The 15261-nt window shown below is 45.9% G+C and overlaps 1 protein-coding gene across 3 annotated transcripts in view; it reads left to right on the top strand.

Annotated features, from left to right (window-relative positions):
- LOC125291878 (receptor tyrosine-protein kinase erbB-4-like) overlaps positions 1-15261 on the top strand; it is a 232664-nt gene that overhangs the window by 177932 nt on the left and 39471 nt on the right. For all 3 annotated transcript variants that reach the window (XM_048238834.1, XM_048238835.1, XM_048238833.1), the window contains exons 12-16: positions 1779-1978; positions 4732-4864; positions 7974-8067; positions 11900-12054; positions 13577-13621. In XM_048238834.1, coding sequence (XP_048094791.1) covers positions 1779-1978; positions 4732-4864; positions 7974-8067; positions 11900-12054; positions 13577-13621 — 627 coding nt within the window. The remainder of the gene's footprint in view (positions 1-1778; positions 1979-4731; positions 4865-7973; positions 8068-11899; positions 12055-13576; positions 13622-15261) is intronic.

Genomic DNA, 15261 nt, shown 5'->3' with positions numbered 1-15261 from the left:
CCAGCTGTGGCGCAACTGGCTGGGGCACCTGCACCGTACGCCGGCGACCCGGGTTCGATTCCTGCCCCGTGGCCCTTTCCGGATCCCACCCCGACTCTCTCTCCCACTCACTTCCTGTCATTCTCTACTGTCCTATCAAAATTAAAGGCACAAAAAGCCCAAAAATATATATATATATAAAAAAGTATCACTTGGCAACATTATGTTTTCTGAAGACAGAGGGCTGACTAGTATAGCACTATAGTGCAAAAACACCAGTTGAGATTGAGAGCTTACTGTATGTTTCATATGCCAGACACTGCCCATAGTGCTTGAAAGTTGGTACAGCTCTTGACTATCTCTATTCTCAGTTCCCACAGTTGGAAATGCTGACAGCGATGGCTTTGTTCTCTTTCCAGACAGGCTGCCTATTTCCACTTTAATTAGCTACATTGATCTGGTTATTGGTTTATTGCAGAAGAGAGAGATGTTTAGGCTTTTGCTTGTACTAATTGACTTTTCTACTTCATTTCACTTATGGAAGAGAACATTACTTTAATAACTATAATAGCCATTTTATCATTTTATCAATCACACTGAACCTGCCGGGCTTTGTGCTTATTTTTTGGCATTAAAAAAAAATCCCATTTTAGAAAAATAAAGTAATTAACAAAACATCTTTTTATTTCCTAAATACTGTTTGTTCTTTTTACTGTATCAACATAATTAGGTGAGCTACCAGAACCAGACTGAGAATAACAAAATAAACTCAAAACAAATAAATAAATAAATACTGAAAAAAAAAAGAAAGTTCATTTCCGAGGAGAACCCTTTCACTTTCACTTCAGTCTCCCCCAGTCAGCATGTCCACTTTACTGTGAGTGGGTTGAATTGGTATAGGCGACCTACTGCTGTTTACACACGGAGCCAGGTCTCCTGCACCACATTGAATCATGAAACTGCAATTATAGTCTGCCTGCACACTGGGCACTGGGGGTGGGGTTGGGGCGGTGGAGCGTGGGTGGAGGCATCAGATTTTTTTTTTTTTTGCATGGTCTACCTACTGCCGTTTGCCCTACTGCCGTTTGCACACGTACAGTGCAGTATTTAGGATAGACGGTGTGGCTGATGCCTCTGGTGCTATCCAGTTCCAGGGACCAAAGAACAGGGATGAGAGAGACAGAGAGGAAAAGAGAAAGAGAGAGTTAGAAATAGTGGAATAAAACAGTCCAACCTTCACGAGAGCCCGAATCTGATGAGTTACCCTTCAGGCCTCCTCTGATGAATACCCCAACCATCACCGCTCAGCATTAAGCCATCACAGCATCTAAACATGTCTGAGAGGAAGCTCCATTGGAATTATGCTTCTTAAAGATGCAACAGCAATAGCAACAGCAACAGCAATAGCAATAGCTACCATCGCACAGGCAGATAATCCTCCTCTTTTGTTCAGGCATTCCATTGTTTGCACTCTGTCATCCTCTCCATCTCAAATTTCCACTCTATAATTTTTCTCTTCATTCCACTACCTTTTACCTGCCTCTCCCTCCCTCGATCCCTCGCTCCCTCCCTCCCTCCCTCCCTCCCTCGCTCCCTCCCTCCCTCCCTCCCTCGCTCCCTCCCTCCCTCGCTCTCTCTCCTTTCATCTATGCTCCCCTCATCCATTTGAATGATCCTCAGTCTCTTTCACCTCTCCATCTGTATTATATGGTTTTCCTTGCAACTGTAGCTCACTTGTCCTCCATCTCTCTCTCTCTCTCTCTCTCTCTCTCTCTCTCCATCTCTTCTCTGTGTTGCAGTGGCATCTCTCTGCTGGTGCTGAAGCAGCAGTGGATCTCCTCCCTCCGGCTCCAGTCGCTACGTGAGATCAGTGCCGGCAATGTCTACGTGACCAACAACAGCCAGCTTTGCTACTACAACACGGTCAACTGGACCAGCCTTTTCCGCACCAACACACAGAAGGTCCTCGTCCGCAACAACCGCGACCCCAGAGAATGCAGTGAGTACAGTCCCCCCACCCCCCTGTGATATGGCAACTAGCCAGAAACAGAAAGATCACTGCGTATGTTTTTCAGACAGTACTCAACTTCTGATTGCTTGTGCTGGTCAGTGTCACTTCATTCCCTGAGTACATGTGGGGGCTGGACTCTCCACGTTAGTGTGCTTTAGTGCTCCTGAGGGCTAAGTGGCCGGGATGGGCCCACTTTGAACACTCCAGGACGGGCGGAGGAGAGCGAGCGAGCGTGACTCAGATCTCCTTGCCTGGCCGAGTCCCTCAGCCCGGGGTCACTGCACCTGACTGGGCCTGGCGGGGGACTGGGGAGAGCAGGACTCCTCCACAGCAGAAGAGGCCAGAAGGTGAGGGAGAGGGGGAGAAGACAGAAACCGAGAGAGACAGACAGAAAGAAAAAGAAAAGAAAGAAAGAAAGAAAGAAAAAAAAAAGTAATGAGGTTTACTCTGGTTTACTCTGGTGTGAAGATCATCACTTCCTTCTGCACCACACACAACACCACAATCCTCTACCCTTCCTTCTCTATAAGTGCCTATTTGCTAACAATCTCTTTCACATCAGGCTCTTCATGCAGCCAGATATCAATGTAATAAAAGTTTGAGCTAAGCACACCAAATGGAGCATTGATGTAAACACCATCAATCCAATTACTCACTGAAAAATGTAAGCAATCAGATCAACTAGTGAACCATGTAAATTAGAGGGTCTGCCTGAGGTCTTTTTTGACATTTCTGGAATTATTTTCCAGTGAAAACTCATGTCACCGTAGGGAATTTGTCTTCTCTCTCCATCTCCCTTTACAGGGAAATAATCATTTAGAATCTGGGAAACTGAATTCCTTATTGCCCCTATCTCTTTCCCAGATTGTTCTCTCTCTATCTCTCTCTCTCTCTCTCTCTCTCTCTCTCTCTCTCTCTCTCTCTCTCTCTCTCTCTCTCTCTCTCTCGCTCTCTCATTCTCTCCCTCTCTTATCTTTTAACATTGTAATGCAACAATTGTTTATGTCTCTTGGCAACATCTGCTTGTGTAGAGGACTCGTCAAGTCCCCGAGGCTGCTTCCTGTCTCCCGGGAGACAGACACACTCCAAACTGTGTGTTTTTCAGTGAGGTCACAACTTTGATATTGGCATCTTTTTGATCCTTCTGTGATACAGCAGGGCTAAAAAACAGATTCCCACTCCCACCACCCCCCCCACCCACACTCCCCTCCGGTTACCTACGGCGCTAAACACAAAGTCAGCCCTGGAACCGGAACAGGGCTGCTTTTGTCTCCAAAGAAAGGCACAGCTTTCATGGCCAGCTCCCTTTATCACAGGGGGTGTTTTAAGCCAACTGTAGGATTTCCTTTTCATTGGAAGCTTTCTAGTGACTCCAAAATCTGTGCCGACGGCCTCTCACTCATATCTGGTCAAAGCCTCACCAGTGAAGTGTAACTCTAAGCCCCTCCCAGCGAGGTGCCAGATCATATCCAGAGGTTACTTCCTTAAGAACGCGGGCCGTAGCAGACAGCCTGTTACCCTCTGTAAACCTGCCAACAGCGGCTTTGGCAGGGGCAAACCCGCCACACTGAAGAAAAAATTCGCCCCAACTGACCCACAGCACTCCTCCAATCTTGCAAATGATTTTTATAATATTTTCTGTAAAAGAGCCAGAGAGCCCACTGAGCCAACTGTGATTTTCAATATATATGCCATTTTATAGGGACCATTGAAAGCATTAGTGTATAATAGTTTTACTGAAAATTTGATTTGGCAGAAGTTGGTCAATCCCATATCACACCGTGCATGCAGAGCTGATGAGGCTTTGTGCTAGCGCATCAGTTTTTCCCATCCATGTCCTGCAATATAATAGCCCCAGCTCAACTCAAATATTGTGTGTAAGCTGAATAAGTAATATAGCCGTTGGACAGCTCTGTCTGATGCCCAGGTACAGGGATTTCCATTGAGTGGGAGACGATTGTGTTTGCAGGTGTAAACCCAGAGATCGGTGTCTCTGCCCTGTCACTGTGGCGTCAGCACTATTTTTCTTGATTTTTTTTTCTTTCTTTTTTTGTTGAAAGCTCCTGCTCACAGCTGGTGCGTCTCTGAGCTCCATCACAGTGTGTGTGTGTGTGTGTGTGTGTGTGTGTGTGTGTGTGTGTGTGTGTGTGTGCACCACTCTGTCCTCCCCTGCACTGGCATCAGCAGTTTGGATTCAAATAGGGGAGTTAATATGGCCAGGCCTCTCTAAAAGCATGCGCTGCGCATGGCTGGACTGGTAATGCCGATTCCAGATGGTATACATTGTACTCAATCAGCAGCTGACAAAAGGCTCTGAATCACTTGCACAAGGATATCTCAAGGTGAAAGGGACCCAGCTTCAGCACAGATGGATTACATGCAATAACTCACATTTTTATGTCCAACCATGGGCAGCCTTTCGCTTTGACGTAAAGCCTATAGATGTGTATCAGTTCTTTTGTTGTATGTGCTTTTGATTGCCATATTGTGACACATTTGCCAGTCATTTGATGTTGCAGTATGCAGTAGAAAAATACATGCAATTTACACCACAACTAATTATACTAGTCTAATGTGATGACAAGCAGATAGCTCAACATGTTATTGTAAGTGTAACAAAAACCAGGGCTAGTAATGTTGCACTTGTTATTACATAGACATAACACATGTTATTACATAGACATAAGTACATTATTAGACTGATCTGAAAGTTGCCCAACTCCTGTGTGTTTCCTTCGCAGCCAATAGGCGCATGGTGTGTGACCCGCTGTGCTCAGATGCTGGGTGCTGGGGCCCGGGGCCCAACCAGTGTCTGTCCTGCCGCTACTTCAGCAGAGGACACACCTGTGTGGAGTCCTGCAACCTCTACGGCGGGTGAGCTCATCTCCACTGCCATATTTATACACTACATAACAACAACAACTAGATTTTGGAAAAATATGTTTTGTGTTTTTTGTGTGTAGGTTTGCCTTGTATGCCTTAAAAATACAGAACATGTGACGTACATGAACCTTTTTGAATGTGTGTTCTATCTGGAGGGTTGTGTGTTTCATACAGTTGTTTATAAAATCAGAGCTGAGCAAGACAAACACAAACTTTGGCTTCCAAGAGCCAGAAAAAAAGACGGACAGAAAAGTTCAAAGTCATATGTTTTCTGGGTTAGCTTCAGTGTGATTTAGTTTGAGCTATACAGGTCTGAAATGTACCTCACTTCATCAAATAATAAAGTTCATGGGGAGACATCAGGGGTATGTTGTTTTTGTGGGTTTTTTTTTTTTTGTCTCAGCTGTGGAATTTTGTGTGTGTGTGGCTGCATTGAGGAATTTAATGTGTAAGGTTGATTCAGATTCAGAGGCGACCTCCACCCTTCATTCACATTTCATTTAGCACTGGCCTCTGAAGCCAGGTGTGGTGATGCTCTCACAAGCAGTGTGCACAGAAACACAGCTTTGAAGAACAACTGCAGTGTAGAAGCCAAGGCAGTGCTAAATGTGAGCATAGAAAGAGTTGTATGTGTGTGTGTGTGTGTGTGTGTGTGTGTGTGTGTGTGTGTGTGTGTGTGTGTGTGTGTGTGTGTGTGTCTGTGTACAAGTCCATTAACTATGCTGTTGTGTTGTTTGTCCTTGTTTATTTTCAGGCGATATTGATGAAGCCGGTGTGGAGCTTTGAGGAATTTGTAATGAATGTTTCAGATGTATTTCAGCTTTCAGATTGTTGTTATAGACAACCTACAGTAATGAGTCCTTCAACACAGTCATACAGTTCTCTCATATCAAATCGAGTGCAAAACTTCTAACGGAAGTTATTCACTGGATTACTAAGAGACAGTTCTTTTAATATTATTAAACATGAGGATCACCTGGAGAGAAGAAAGACTTCTCTCTATTCATAAATATTTAAGACTAATAACAGTAATCAAGATTACTACAGATTATTCCAGGATTCCCCTCAAGCTGTTGCTGTGTTCATTCTGATGTCCCCAAAGTCCCCCTGTGTGGCTGTGTTCCCTTGCAGAGTCTCAGGCTCCGCGCCCAAGCGGCTGGGCCAGTCCTTCCTAGTGGAGAAGCGGGAGGTGGGCCTGGAGAGGTATGGCGCTGGCCAGTCTCCCCGCGTCGCTGTCCGTGACAGAGCATGGCACCAAGGGCGTTCTGCCCAGTCACCCACCCCCTCACCCCCCTCACCCCCCAGTGACTTTAAGCCAGAGTGTGTGTGTGTGTGTGTGTGTGTGTGTGTGTGTGTGTGTGTGTGTGTGTGTGTGTGTGTGTGTGTGTGCATGTGTGTGTGTGTGTATATGTATGTGTGTTCACTGGGAGCTATGTAGTGTTACCCTCACTGTGACTGAAAGGCATGCTAACCTGCTGACTACACAGTGCACTCATTCATACATATATGGAAGGGGCTGAAGAACACAGAGCTGGAGTTGAAAGCCCTTTAGAAAGGAAACTGTTCAGCTAGAAAGGTCACAGGAGGAGATCCCTTAGGGACATGGGATCAGTTTGAGCTCTCTGGTAAGGCATTTACAATGAGTCAGGTGTGGTCATAAGAATTAAATAGGGAGTCATCTACTCAAGGGACTAGTCTTAGTGATACAGTAAGGTATAATGTTTTGAATATTTTGAATTTGATTTATTTCAGTATTTTTCCTCTTGTGAGCCCAGTTGAAGTGCAGCTAAAACAAAGCCCAGCTGAGATATTAGGCAGCAATCCCCTACAGGCTGTCTGAAGTCTAAGCCTACATGCCCGGATTGAATAAACCCTTTAAACGATAACATAGCCCCACAAAGGCATCCCCCCGGGCCACCCAGCATGCATTGTGCCGTCCAGATAAAGCATAATTAATTCTAATTTAATTTTTCTCTCCATTTGAGTCAGCTCCCTCTTTTATTGGGGGGTGAGGGGGTGCCGGCTCTCTTCATATGGCCCAGGCCTAATCTCCTCTGCAGAGCTCGTATAGATTCCTCCCCTAAACCTGGCGGTGGGATCCTCATGGGTCGGACCAGCATCAGTATCTAACGCCACGCACCACTACAAACGAATGTGCCCGGTTTGATAATCCCCTCTGCTGGATGGCTTAGCTGGGATCTCTGTGGCAGTGGATTTCTTCAAGCTTAGTTGTTGTGTGTGTCTTCCCCACGGATTTGGCTGATAAATAGGCAGGCTGATCACCTGTGAAGGGCAGCCGGTTTCACTCCTGGTCCATCTTAATTGTGTCTGCCGTGTGCTGTCAGGGGCCCGTGGAGGACTTCTTTAGGACCCTGCGGCCACTGGAAGAGGAACGCAGAAGGAGGGAATGTTTCCGTCTGGTCCCCAGTGGGCCTGCTACAGCTCAGTCACGGAATTTATACACAGCTATGGCTGTTGAACCAATGTGTGTGTGTGTGTGTGTGTGTGTGTGTGTGTGTGTGTGTGTGTGTGTGTGTGTGTGTGTGTGTGTGTGTGTGTGTGTGTGTGTGCGGATAAATGGATCCATAGAGATACTTTGTATCTTGGTATCTCTATATGTACTTTTAAAGTTCCATTATCTTTTTAAGAGTCAGACCTAATGCTGATTGGGAATTCTAAGCTTTGGCTCACATCTGAGCCTCTAACAGCTTGGGAGGCATACACACAAAACCAACAGAATGAATCATCTGGCCACATCTGCTGCACAAGGCATTATATGATATGTCAATGATGAGAAAGAAATACATACGTCCTCTGGCCTCAGTAATCCATACAGACACACAAACAAGCTTTTTTCTGTGCTCACATTTAGCACTGCCTTGCCTTCTACACTGTAGGTTGTCTTGGAGTGGTATTGATTTGTTGTACAAATGTCTTTATGTACTATGAAAGCAATCCATTGTATCCACCAGTCTGCTGCATGCACCCTTTTTTACAAACGTACACAGCACATAGATTCAGATGTAAAATGTAAGCCTTCAGAAAACCATCTATATGCCTCACTTTCTCTTTCCTCACTGTGTCCATCTCTCTCTAACAGGGATGTGCGTGAGTTTGCTAATGGCTCGGTGTGTTTGGAGTGTGACCCTCAGTGTGAGATGTCCGAGGATGAGTCTCTGACCTGCACTGGACCGGTGAGTGCACACATTCCCTGGCTGGACCTGGAACCATGTGTTCTGTCTTTGTTAACACTGACTCACTGCAGAGCCGCTAGGCCATCATTTCCTAATCTTGGGGTCGCCTGACATTCAAATGGAGTCGGCTGAGATACTCGGTATCTTACAATTGAGTCAATTGAATTGACCAGTACATTACTGTACATAAAAATACATATATACATTAAATTTAAAAAAAAGAATAGCCCCATAACATCTAAGTTAAGTAACTAATCAGATCCTTCATTACAATCTAGCTATGTAAAAATAATCTTAGACATTCCACATGAGATTATCATGGGTAATAACGCTGCTTTATCAAAGTTGCAAACAAAGTAGCAAAACAACCAGGCGAGTTAGTCAAACAAACAAATTAGCTTGCTATAGGACATTTGGGGAAAAATCACGCTCTCAACTGGATGTTACAGCAGAGATGAGATGCGCTCTCTCTCACAACATCTTGTGATTGAATGATTGTGGGTCGTCAGCATTTTGTGACATCAAAACAGGGTCACCTGCCAAAAAAGGTTGGGATCCCCTGCGCTAGGCCCAGGCCAGCAATACTGCTTATCCATCTATATCTCCTTCACTGTCACTTACGGTATGTGCTATTTATTTGTCGTAATGTGATTATGTAACATTAGTGTGGTTATCTATTTTTAATTTATGTTGCCTCATCAGAGCCTGTTTTCCAGTGCTCTATTGGTGCACACAGAAAATACACAACAAAAGTGTTTTTGTGTGAGCCTCTTGGCAGAGCATGCACCTCGATGTGGACAAGATCTTCGATTGGCCAGACACCAAGATTAATTGTATCCTCTGGTAGCGTGGACCTTTTGTTGCACAATTGATTTTGCTTCATGTTAATGTACAGGAAGAGTAGATTAGGTCGGCTAATTCTGTGGCCAGTTTACAAAGAGATCGCCGATTGAACGACCTGTGGACACAGACTGTCGGAGAGCTGCTATTTGCCAATGTCCGTAACGCTGACTCAGAGGGCTGGTCCACAGGGCTGATTCTAATGCAGGGGGGTTGTGTGTGTTCTAGCATGGCCTAGTGTACATGCACATGTTTGTATTCAATGCAACTCTATTGTGTGTACAGTATGTGCATGTGTGTCCTGATGCACAGCCCTGTGTGTGAATGGCATGTGTGCGTACAGTATGGGGGTTTTCTCTATCTCATGTTAACAGTTCAAGAGTACTGTTTCCAGTTCTCAGTCAGACCTAAAGGGAAAGACTGGCCAATATCTCTCACTCCATCTTCACCTGTACATTTGGCTTCATGTATCATGTTACCACACATCCATAGAGATGGCATACATGAACTATGTATGAACCTCTGTCATTAAACACATTCTTTCAGTCTCCACTCTCATGTGCAGTTAATGTATTTGCATTTTTGCATCGGTGTACAACATAAACTTTGGATACCCAGACTCGCCTGAAAGTGTAGACAGACAGATATTATTCTGCAGTAATTATCGCTGGATCCGGCGCAGGGCTGCATAAACTCAGCCCCTCGGACCAGGCAATGTAAACAGCCCAGGAGGCATGGCCGAGGGCCAGGGAATGTGTTCGTTTGTGTTGGGCTTGATTAGTTGGAGAGACGGGTGATGTTCTTGGCTTGGCTCGCGGCGTCCAGGAGCTGAGCCCAGCCGAGCTGCAGGCCAGTGTTGAGTGCAGAGGCGCATAGGTGAGCCAGACTCTTGTTAGCTCATTGCTCCGCTAACCGCTGCCTGATGGGTTGAGGCAGGTCCCCGCACTGGAAGTGTTTGATGTATCAACTTAACCTCAGCTACAGCCAGAGCATACAGACAGGCATATTGTTACAGCTGCCCAAACTTGGAGTTCTGAGAAGCACCGAAGAAAATCCTTTGCAGGCACTCGAGTGACGGGAACTGAGCTGCTCCACAAACTTATCCCGTGATTTGTTCAAAACGCTGTTAAGACAACGCATATCAGTTTCCAATTACAAATACTCTTGTAAAGCAATTAAGCCCTCTTAAACTGCTGCTTGCCAAGCAGACAGATGATGAAATGAGTGATGGAATGAAGGGGGGGGGCTGAAATATGGCGGGTTAGAGCCTTGAACGGGGCCCAGGCTCTCTCTGCACCAGGTGTTTGGAGGGGAGGATCAATTTGGCCCAGATTGATTACTCTCTCTGGTGGGAGGAAGCCTGAGAGGGGATGAGCGCATGGTGGCGAGTTGAGGTACGCCGCGCTTGGAGAATGGCAACGCCATCCTCTGGTCTTGTGTCCAGCCCCGCCCAAATGCTGTCCGGATATGGGTCCCCCCCCCCCCTTCAGTCCAGATGGACCTTCGCTGAGAGCGCTAATTGATTAACGGGCCGTGCCACCAATGTGGACAGGAAATGGCACAGGTAGCAGTTTAGCGACTCATCCCTGTTGCCAGACATGCAAGGGTTTGTTAAGCATCTTAACGCCAGTCATTCTGACTGGAGAGTTTTTTGTTTTCTGTGTTTTGCTCAACCCTGAGATTGACAGAGAGTGAAAGAAGGAAAGAGGGAGGGAGAGAGAGTGAGAAAGAAAGAACACAAAATAAAAAAGAAGGAGAGATGGAGAATCTGAGTGCATACTCTGTTCCATTTGTTGTCCTTTCCCGAGCCCTAAGGATTATTAAAAAGGAGAGACAATAAATGTCTCATAAACCCAACCAAAGACCTTGCACTATTCCAAATAAAAATCATTCTATGTGTAGAAAAAATGGTTCCAGCCCCGCAAAGTAATTGTAGTAGTTGAAGTCTATGGCCTTGCAGTGGAATGGCAATATCAATACATTTTCCTCAGTCCAGAGCCTTTGTGAAGTCCCGTTTGCATTCAGAATGCCCTCTCTCTGTTGTGTGAGCTGCTCCTCACATGGCCCTTACTGAGCGAGTGTTACAACTGGCTGTGCCAGACCTTGGACTCAGCTGTCCAATTTTACATCAGCCCACATATGACAGCCGCATTTGTACAGTCTAGTATTAAGAGGAAACTGGATTTCGTTTGGTGAGGTTCGCTATAAATATATTAAAAACATTTCTGTGAATTGATGTTTGTAAAATTGGCATAGATAATATAAACATACAGGAAGATGATGAAGCGGTCCATTCATGTGTTTACTCCTCTTCTTTGACAATTGCCCCTGGGACATCAGAGGATGGGGCAATAAACTCCTTTTCTGTGCGTTGAAATCCCATTACGGTTTTATTGCAACCCCCAAGTCTTGAAACTGACAGGTATTCACCATGTTAAGACCAGACACAGTGTCCATATTAATGCATATATAGGCCCTAGAGAGACACTTACATAATCAACTCTGCTATCATCAAATGTACAACCCAATGTCCTTTGACAGTGGCATTTGTTTTGCTGTGTCCTCCCTCCCCCATAATTGAGCAGATGTGTGTAGCTTATATAGTGTGAGCTGCTGTTTGTCAGGTCGGTTGATGAGGTGTCCGGAGAGGGAGCGCTTCTTATTGATATCCAGGCCAGCGCTGTGTGCCTCCCACCCCCCCCGCTCCAGCCTCGGCTGGCCATATTACTGCCATAAATCCCCACTCTGCTGATTGTTATGGTCATTGTGTGTGCTGTGAGAGATGGTTATTATCCCTGGCCCTGGTTGCAAGTGTTTTATGTGTGCCTCTCTCTCTCTCTCTTCTTTTATCTCTCCATTCTCTGTTTCTTTTGTTTCCCTTTCTTTCTCTCTCTCTCTCTTTCTTTCCCCCTCTCTCACTACACCTCTTTTCTCTCTGATCCTCTTCTCTCCTTCTGCTTCCTCTCTCTCTCTCTCCCCCTCTCTCTCCCAGGGACCTGATCACTGTGTGAAATGCCGACACTTCAAAGACGGCCCCAACTGTGTGGAGAAATGCCCTGATGGAGTGCAGGGAGCCAACAGCTTCATCTTCAAATACGCCGAGGCCAACAACGAGTGCCACCCCTGCCACGCCAACTGCACTCAGGGGTGAGTGAGAGAGCGTGTCGTGCACGTGCTGCTTATGCGCATGATCACGATTGCATTGGATCATGTTCAGTAGTGGGAGTCGCTCATCGCTCAAAAAGTATTAAGACATTTTATATTGCATCTAGCTGTTTTGGATTTATGAAAGATTTAGATATTACTGTGCAGTGTTCCAACCACAATCTAAAAGCACTATGTAACATTGCACAGTTAGTTATGGGCCCTTGGGGGATTATGTAGATTAGTAGTCAATGAGACAGGCTTATGTAGGTTAGTAGTCTATGAGACTAACCGATGGCCTGGCTGCAGGAGAAGTGGGAGGTGTAGGACTGTCTCGATCTGCTTGTCAGGCTCACGGTGGACTTTGATCAGTGGGAGAGGGAATCCATTACATAACGGTGCAGGAATGGAGGGAGGAGGAGGAGACTGAAGCCTGCCATGGGATGAATTTGGAACATGCTCCAGTGGCTGATGTAACTCTTACAGGCATAGCCTACTGGCATAGGGGTTAAATAGTGCCTCATTTCAAAGTCTTGTTCTCGTTCATGGAACGAGTCTCTGGCGCTGGCAAAACCGCAGATGTTGGCAACACTCATCCCAGTGGTGAAGCAGACAGCCAAGAGTGTCTAGAACATAATACAGACGGCAAACGAGAGACACGCAGAGACCTGAGGAACATCAGAACTCATTTACAGAACATAACAATCCACATGGAAAAAAACTCATGCGACCGCGAGTGGCTAAGAAATAAAATGAGAAAGGAAGCTCTGTCTGTTTCTCTCTGACTGTCTCTCTGTGAGGCAGGGATGTGTGAGGATAAAGCGTAGAGGAGATGGCTTCTGGCTCCAGCCATCCCAGAATCCCCTCAGAGACAGCCGGCTGCTTTAATGAGTGCCATACCTAATAGGGACCCCGTCTGCGCAGAGAGCTCCTGTGAGGTGAAGTTTCCAGAAGTGCTCCACTGAACTGCCTATTCTGCACAGTAGCAGTTTTGGCGTCTACAGTGTCTGCATTAGGAGTTTCACGACGACTGATTTTTACTTGTCGACTAACAGTTCATATTGGTTAATTAGTTGTTGACTAGTCGTTATGTACAATTGTGGTGCTAACATTATTGCTAGTAGCAGCTGCTGGCAGCGTGTGTTTCATCTTTAGATGAGTATCTATAGCAGACTGTAATCTAGTTGTACTTAAGTACTGCTACACAACTTACATGTCATTGTGGAACAGGTCTCACTTTTGGTGAAGTACTTCATTACATAGGAATGCATAGCTCATTTAGCCTTTAGCCATGTTGTACACAACTAGATGACAGCTTTCTAAAGCACCAGCTAGGGATTTTAACAGTCCACTAGTCGACTTGCTCACTAGTTGATGAAACCCTTAGTCCCTAACTCTAACCCTTAGTTAGTAGAGGAGCTTCATTTTAATAAACATACAAAGTTGTAAAATTAAATCATTATGTAAAGGATTAGGTGCTAATACATTATGTGCTGTTTTTAATAGTGTCTGTCTTTCCTTCAAGGTGTCTTGGACCCCGACTACAAGACTGCATTGGCATCATGGACAGGTAATGTGTGACACTCAAACTGAACTGTTTTACAAGAAACCTGCTATCGATTGAAGCAGCCCCATCCCCCTCAACCTCCTATTCTCACTTTTCCCACTGTCCTTCAAGCTGTGTTCTCAATGCACATACACATACACACACACACACACCTGCGTTATTTAGTTTGGAGTGCCGGTTTTGTGTTGTTGGTGTCCATTCTTTAGGCCAGTCTGGTTTGCGGCTCGATGGAGTCTGGGCACATGGTCAGCAGTGGGGAGTCAGTGGGTTTAGAGCTGCTTTTGCTGCAGGCCACTCTGTTCCTCTTCACGGCTCCTGGCTACAAGGTTATGACTCACACAATGCCCGTGCGCCGAGACGAGACTCTCCACCAGCACAGCGCTCAGTTTCCTTTTCCTCATTCTGTCTCACTTCCATCTCTCTCTTTGCTCTATCTCACCATGCTAGTGACGCAAGCATGCACTCTCTCTCTCTCTCTCTCTCTCTCTCTCTCTCTCTCTCTCTCTCTCTCTCTCTCTCTCTCTCTCTCTCTCTCTCTCTCTTGCTCTGAACTGGCAACAATTAACGAGTCCAAATTTGAGCAATTATTGTGCACATCAAAGCAAATATTATATCAAATGCGATTGCATCGAACCAAAGAGCACTCCATTGCAGTCATGATCACAGCTGCAGATCTCTCTCTCTCTCTCTCTCTTCCTCTTTCTCTCTCTCTCTCTTTCTCTCTCCCTCTCTCTCTCTCTCTCATATAGTGGACTGCTGCTCCAGCAGCTCCACTCAGGCCCTTGTATTCTCAGTGGGGAGGAGGGGGGGAGGGAGGAGGAGGAGGGGGGAGGGGGGCAGTGTAGCTCCAAGCAGCTTGTGCCATAATGAAGACCTGATCATGAGGAACACAGCCCATCATTTTGAGCCATGGCTGTTTTTGAGCCCATAGAGCAGGAAAAGGCCTGGCGGGAGAAAGGGCTGCAGAGAGAGAGAGAGAGAGCGAGAGAGAAGATGGGGTAAAAGATAGCAGGGAGAGGAAGACAGAGAGAGAAAAAGAAAGAGAGAGGATGAGACAGAAGGCAAGAGGGCCCAGTCTTATGTGATTAATGGCTAGCTGTTAGGCCTGTGTGTGTGTGTGTGTGTGTGTGTGTGTGTGTGTGTGTACACACGCATGCGTGTCTGTATGTGTGTGCAGTGTGCATTTGTGTGTGTGTGTGTGCGTTGTGTCGTGTGCGCTCCTCTTGATAAATTGATAGTATTTTGCCTTTGTTCTCCGAGGGGGATAGGAACAAAATGTCACTAACTGCCCTGAGGAAATGGATTTGCAATTTTGAATCCTCCCTTGTATTAGCTGTATGGATTGGACTGGGTGGAGGAAGGACAATGATGATGATGAGAGAACATATTGAAACATGCATGTGGCAGCGGGACACTGGCCCTGAATAACAGCATCTAATATGAGCAGAAGGAGATGAAAACATATGGAAATATACAAAACACTGCCACTGAAAAGTCAACATGATTACAGAGAGCAGGTCTCACCTTTGCAGGACCAAACAGGACCTCTGTTGAGTGGTGTGTGGGCAGGGTCAGGTCAGCAAATGCAGAATAGTTAGTCATGTTTTTATGAGTCCCCTCTCCTCTCCTTCCTCTCCTCTGTA

This window comes from Alosa alosa, chromosome 3 (genome assembly GCF_017589495.1).
Source record: "Alosa alosa isolate M-15738 ecotype Scorff River chromosome 3, AALO_Geno_1.1, whole genome shotgun sequence".
Lineage (NCBI taxonomy): Eukaryota > Metazoa > Chordata > Actinopteri > Clupeiformes > Clupeidae > Alosa > Alosa alosa.
Note: the sequence above shows the minus strand (reverse complement) of the source record. Positions and strands in the feature narration are given on the sequence as shown.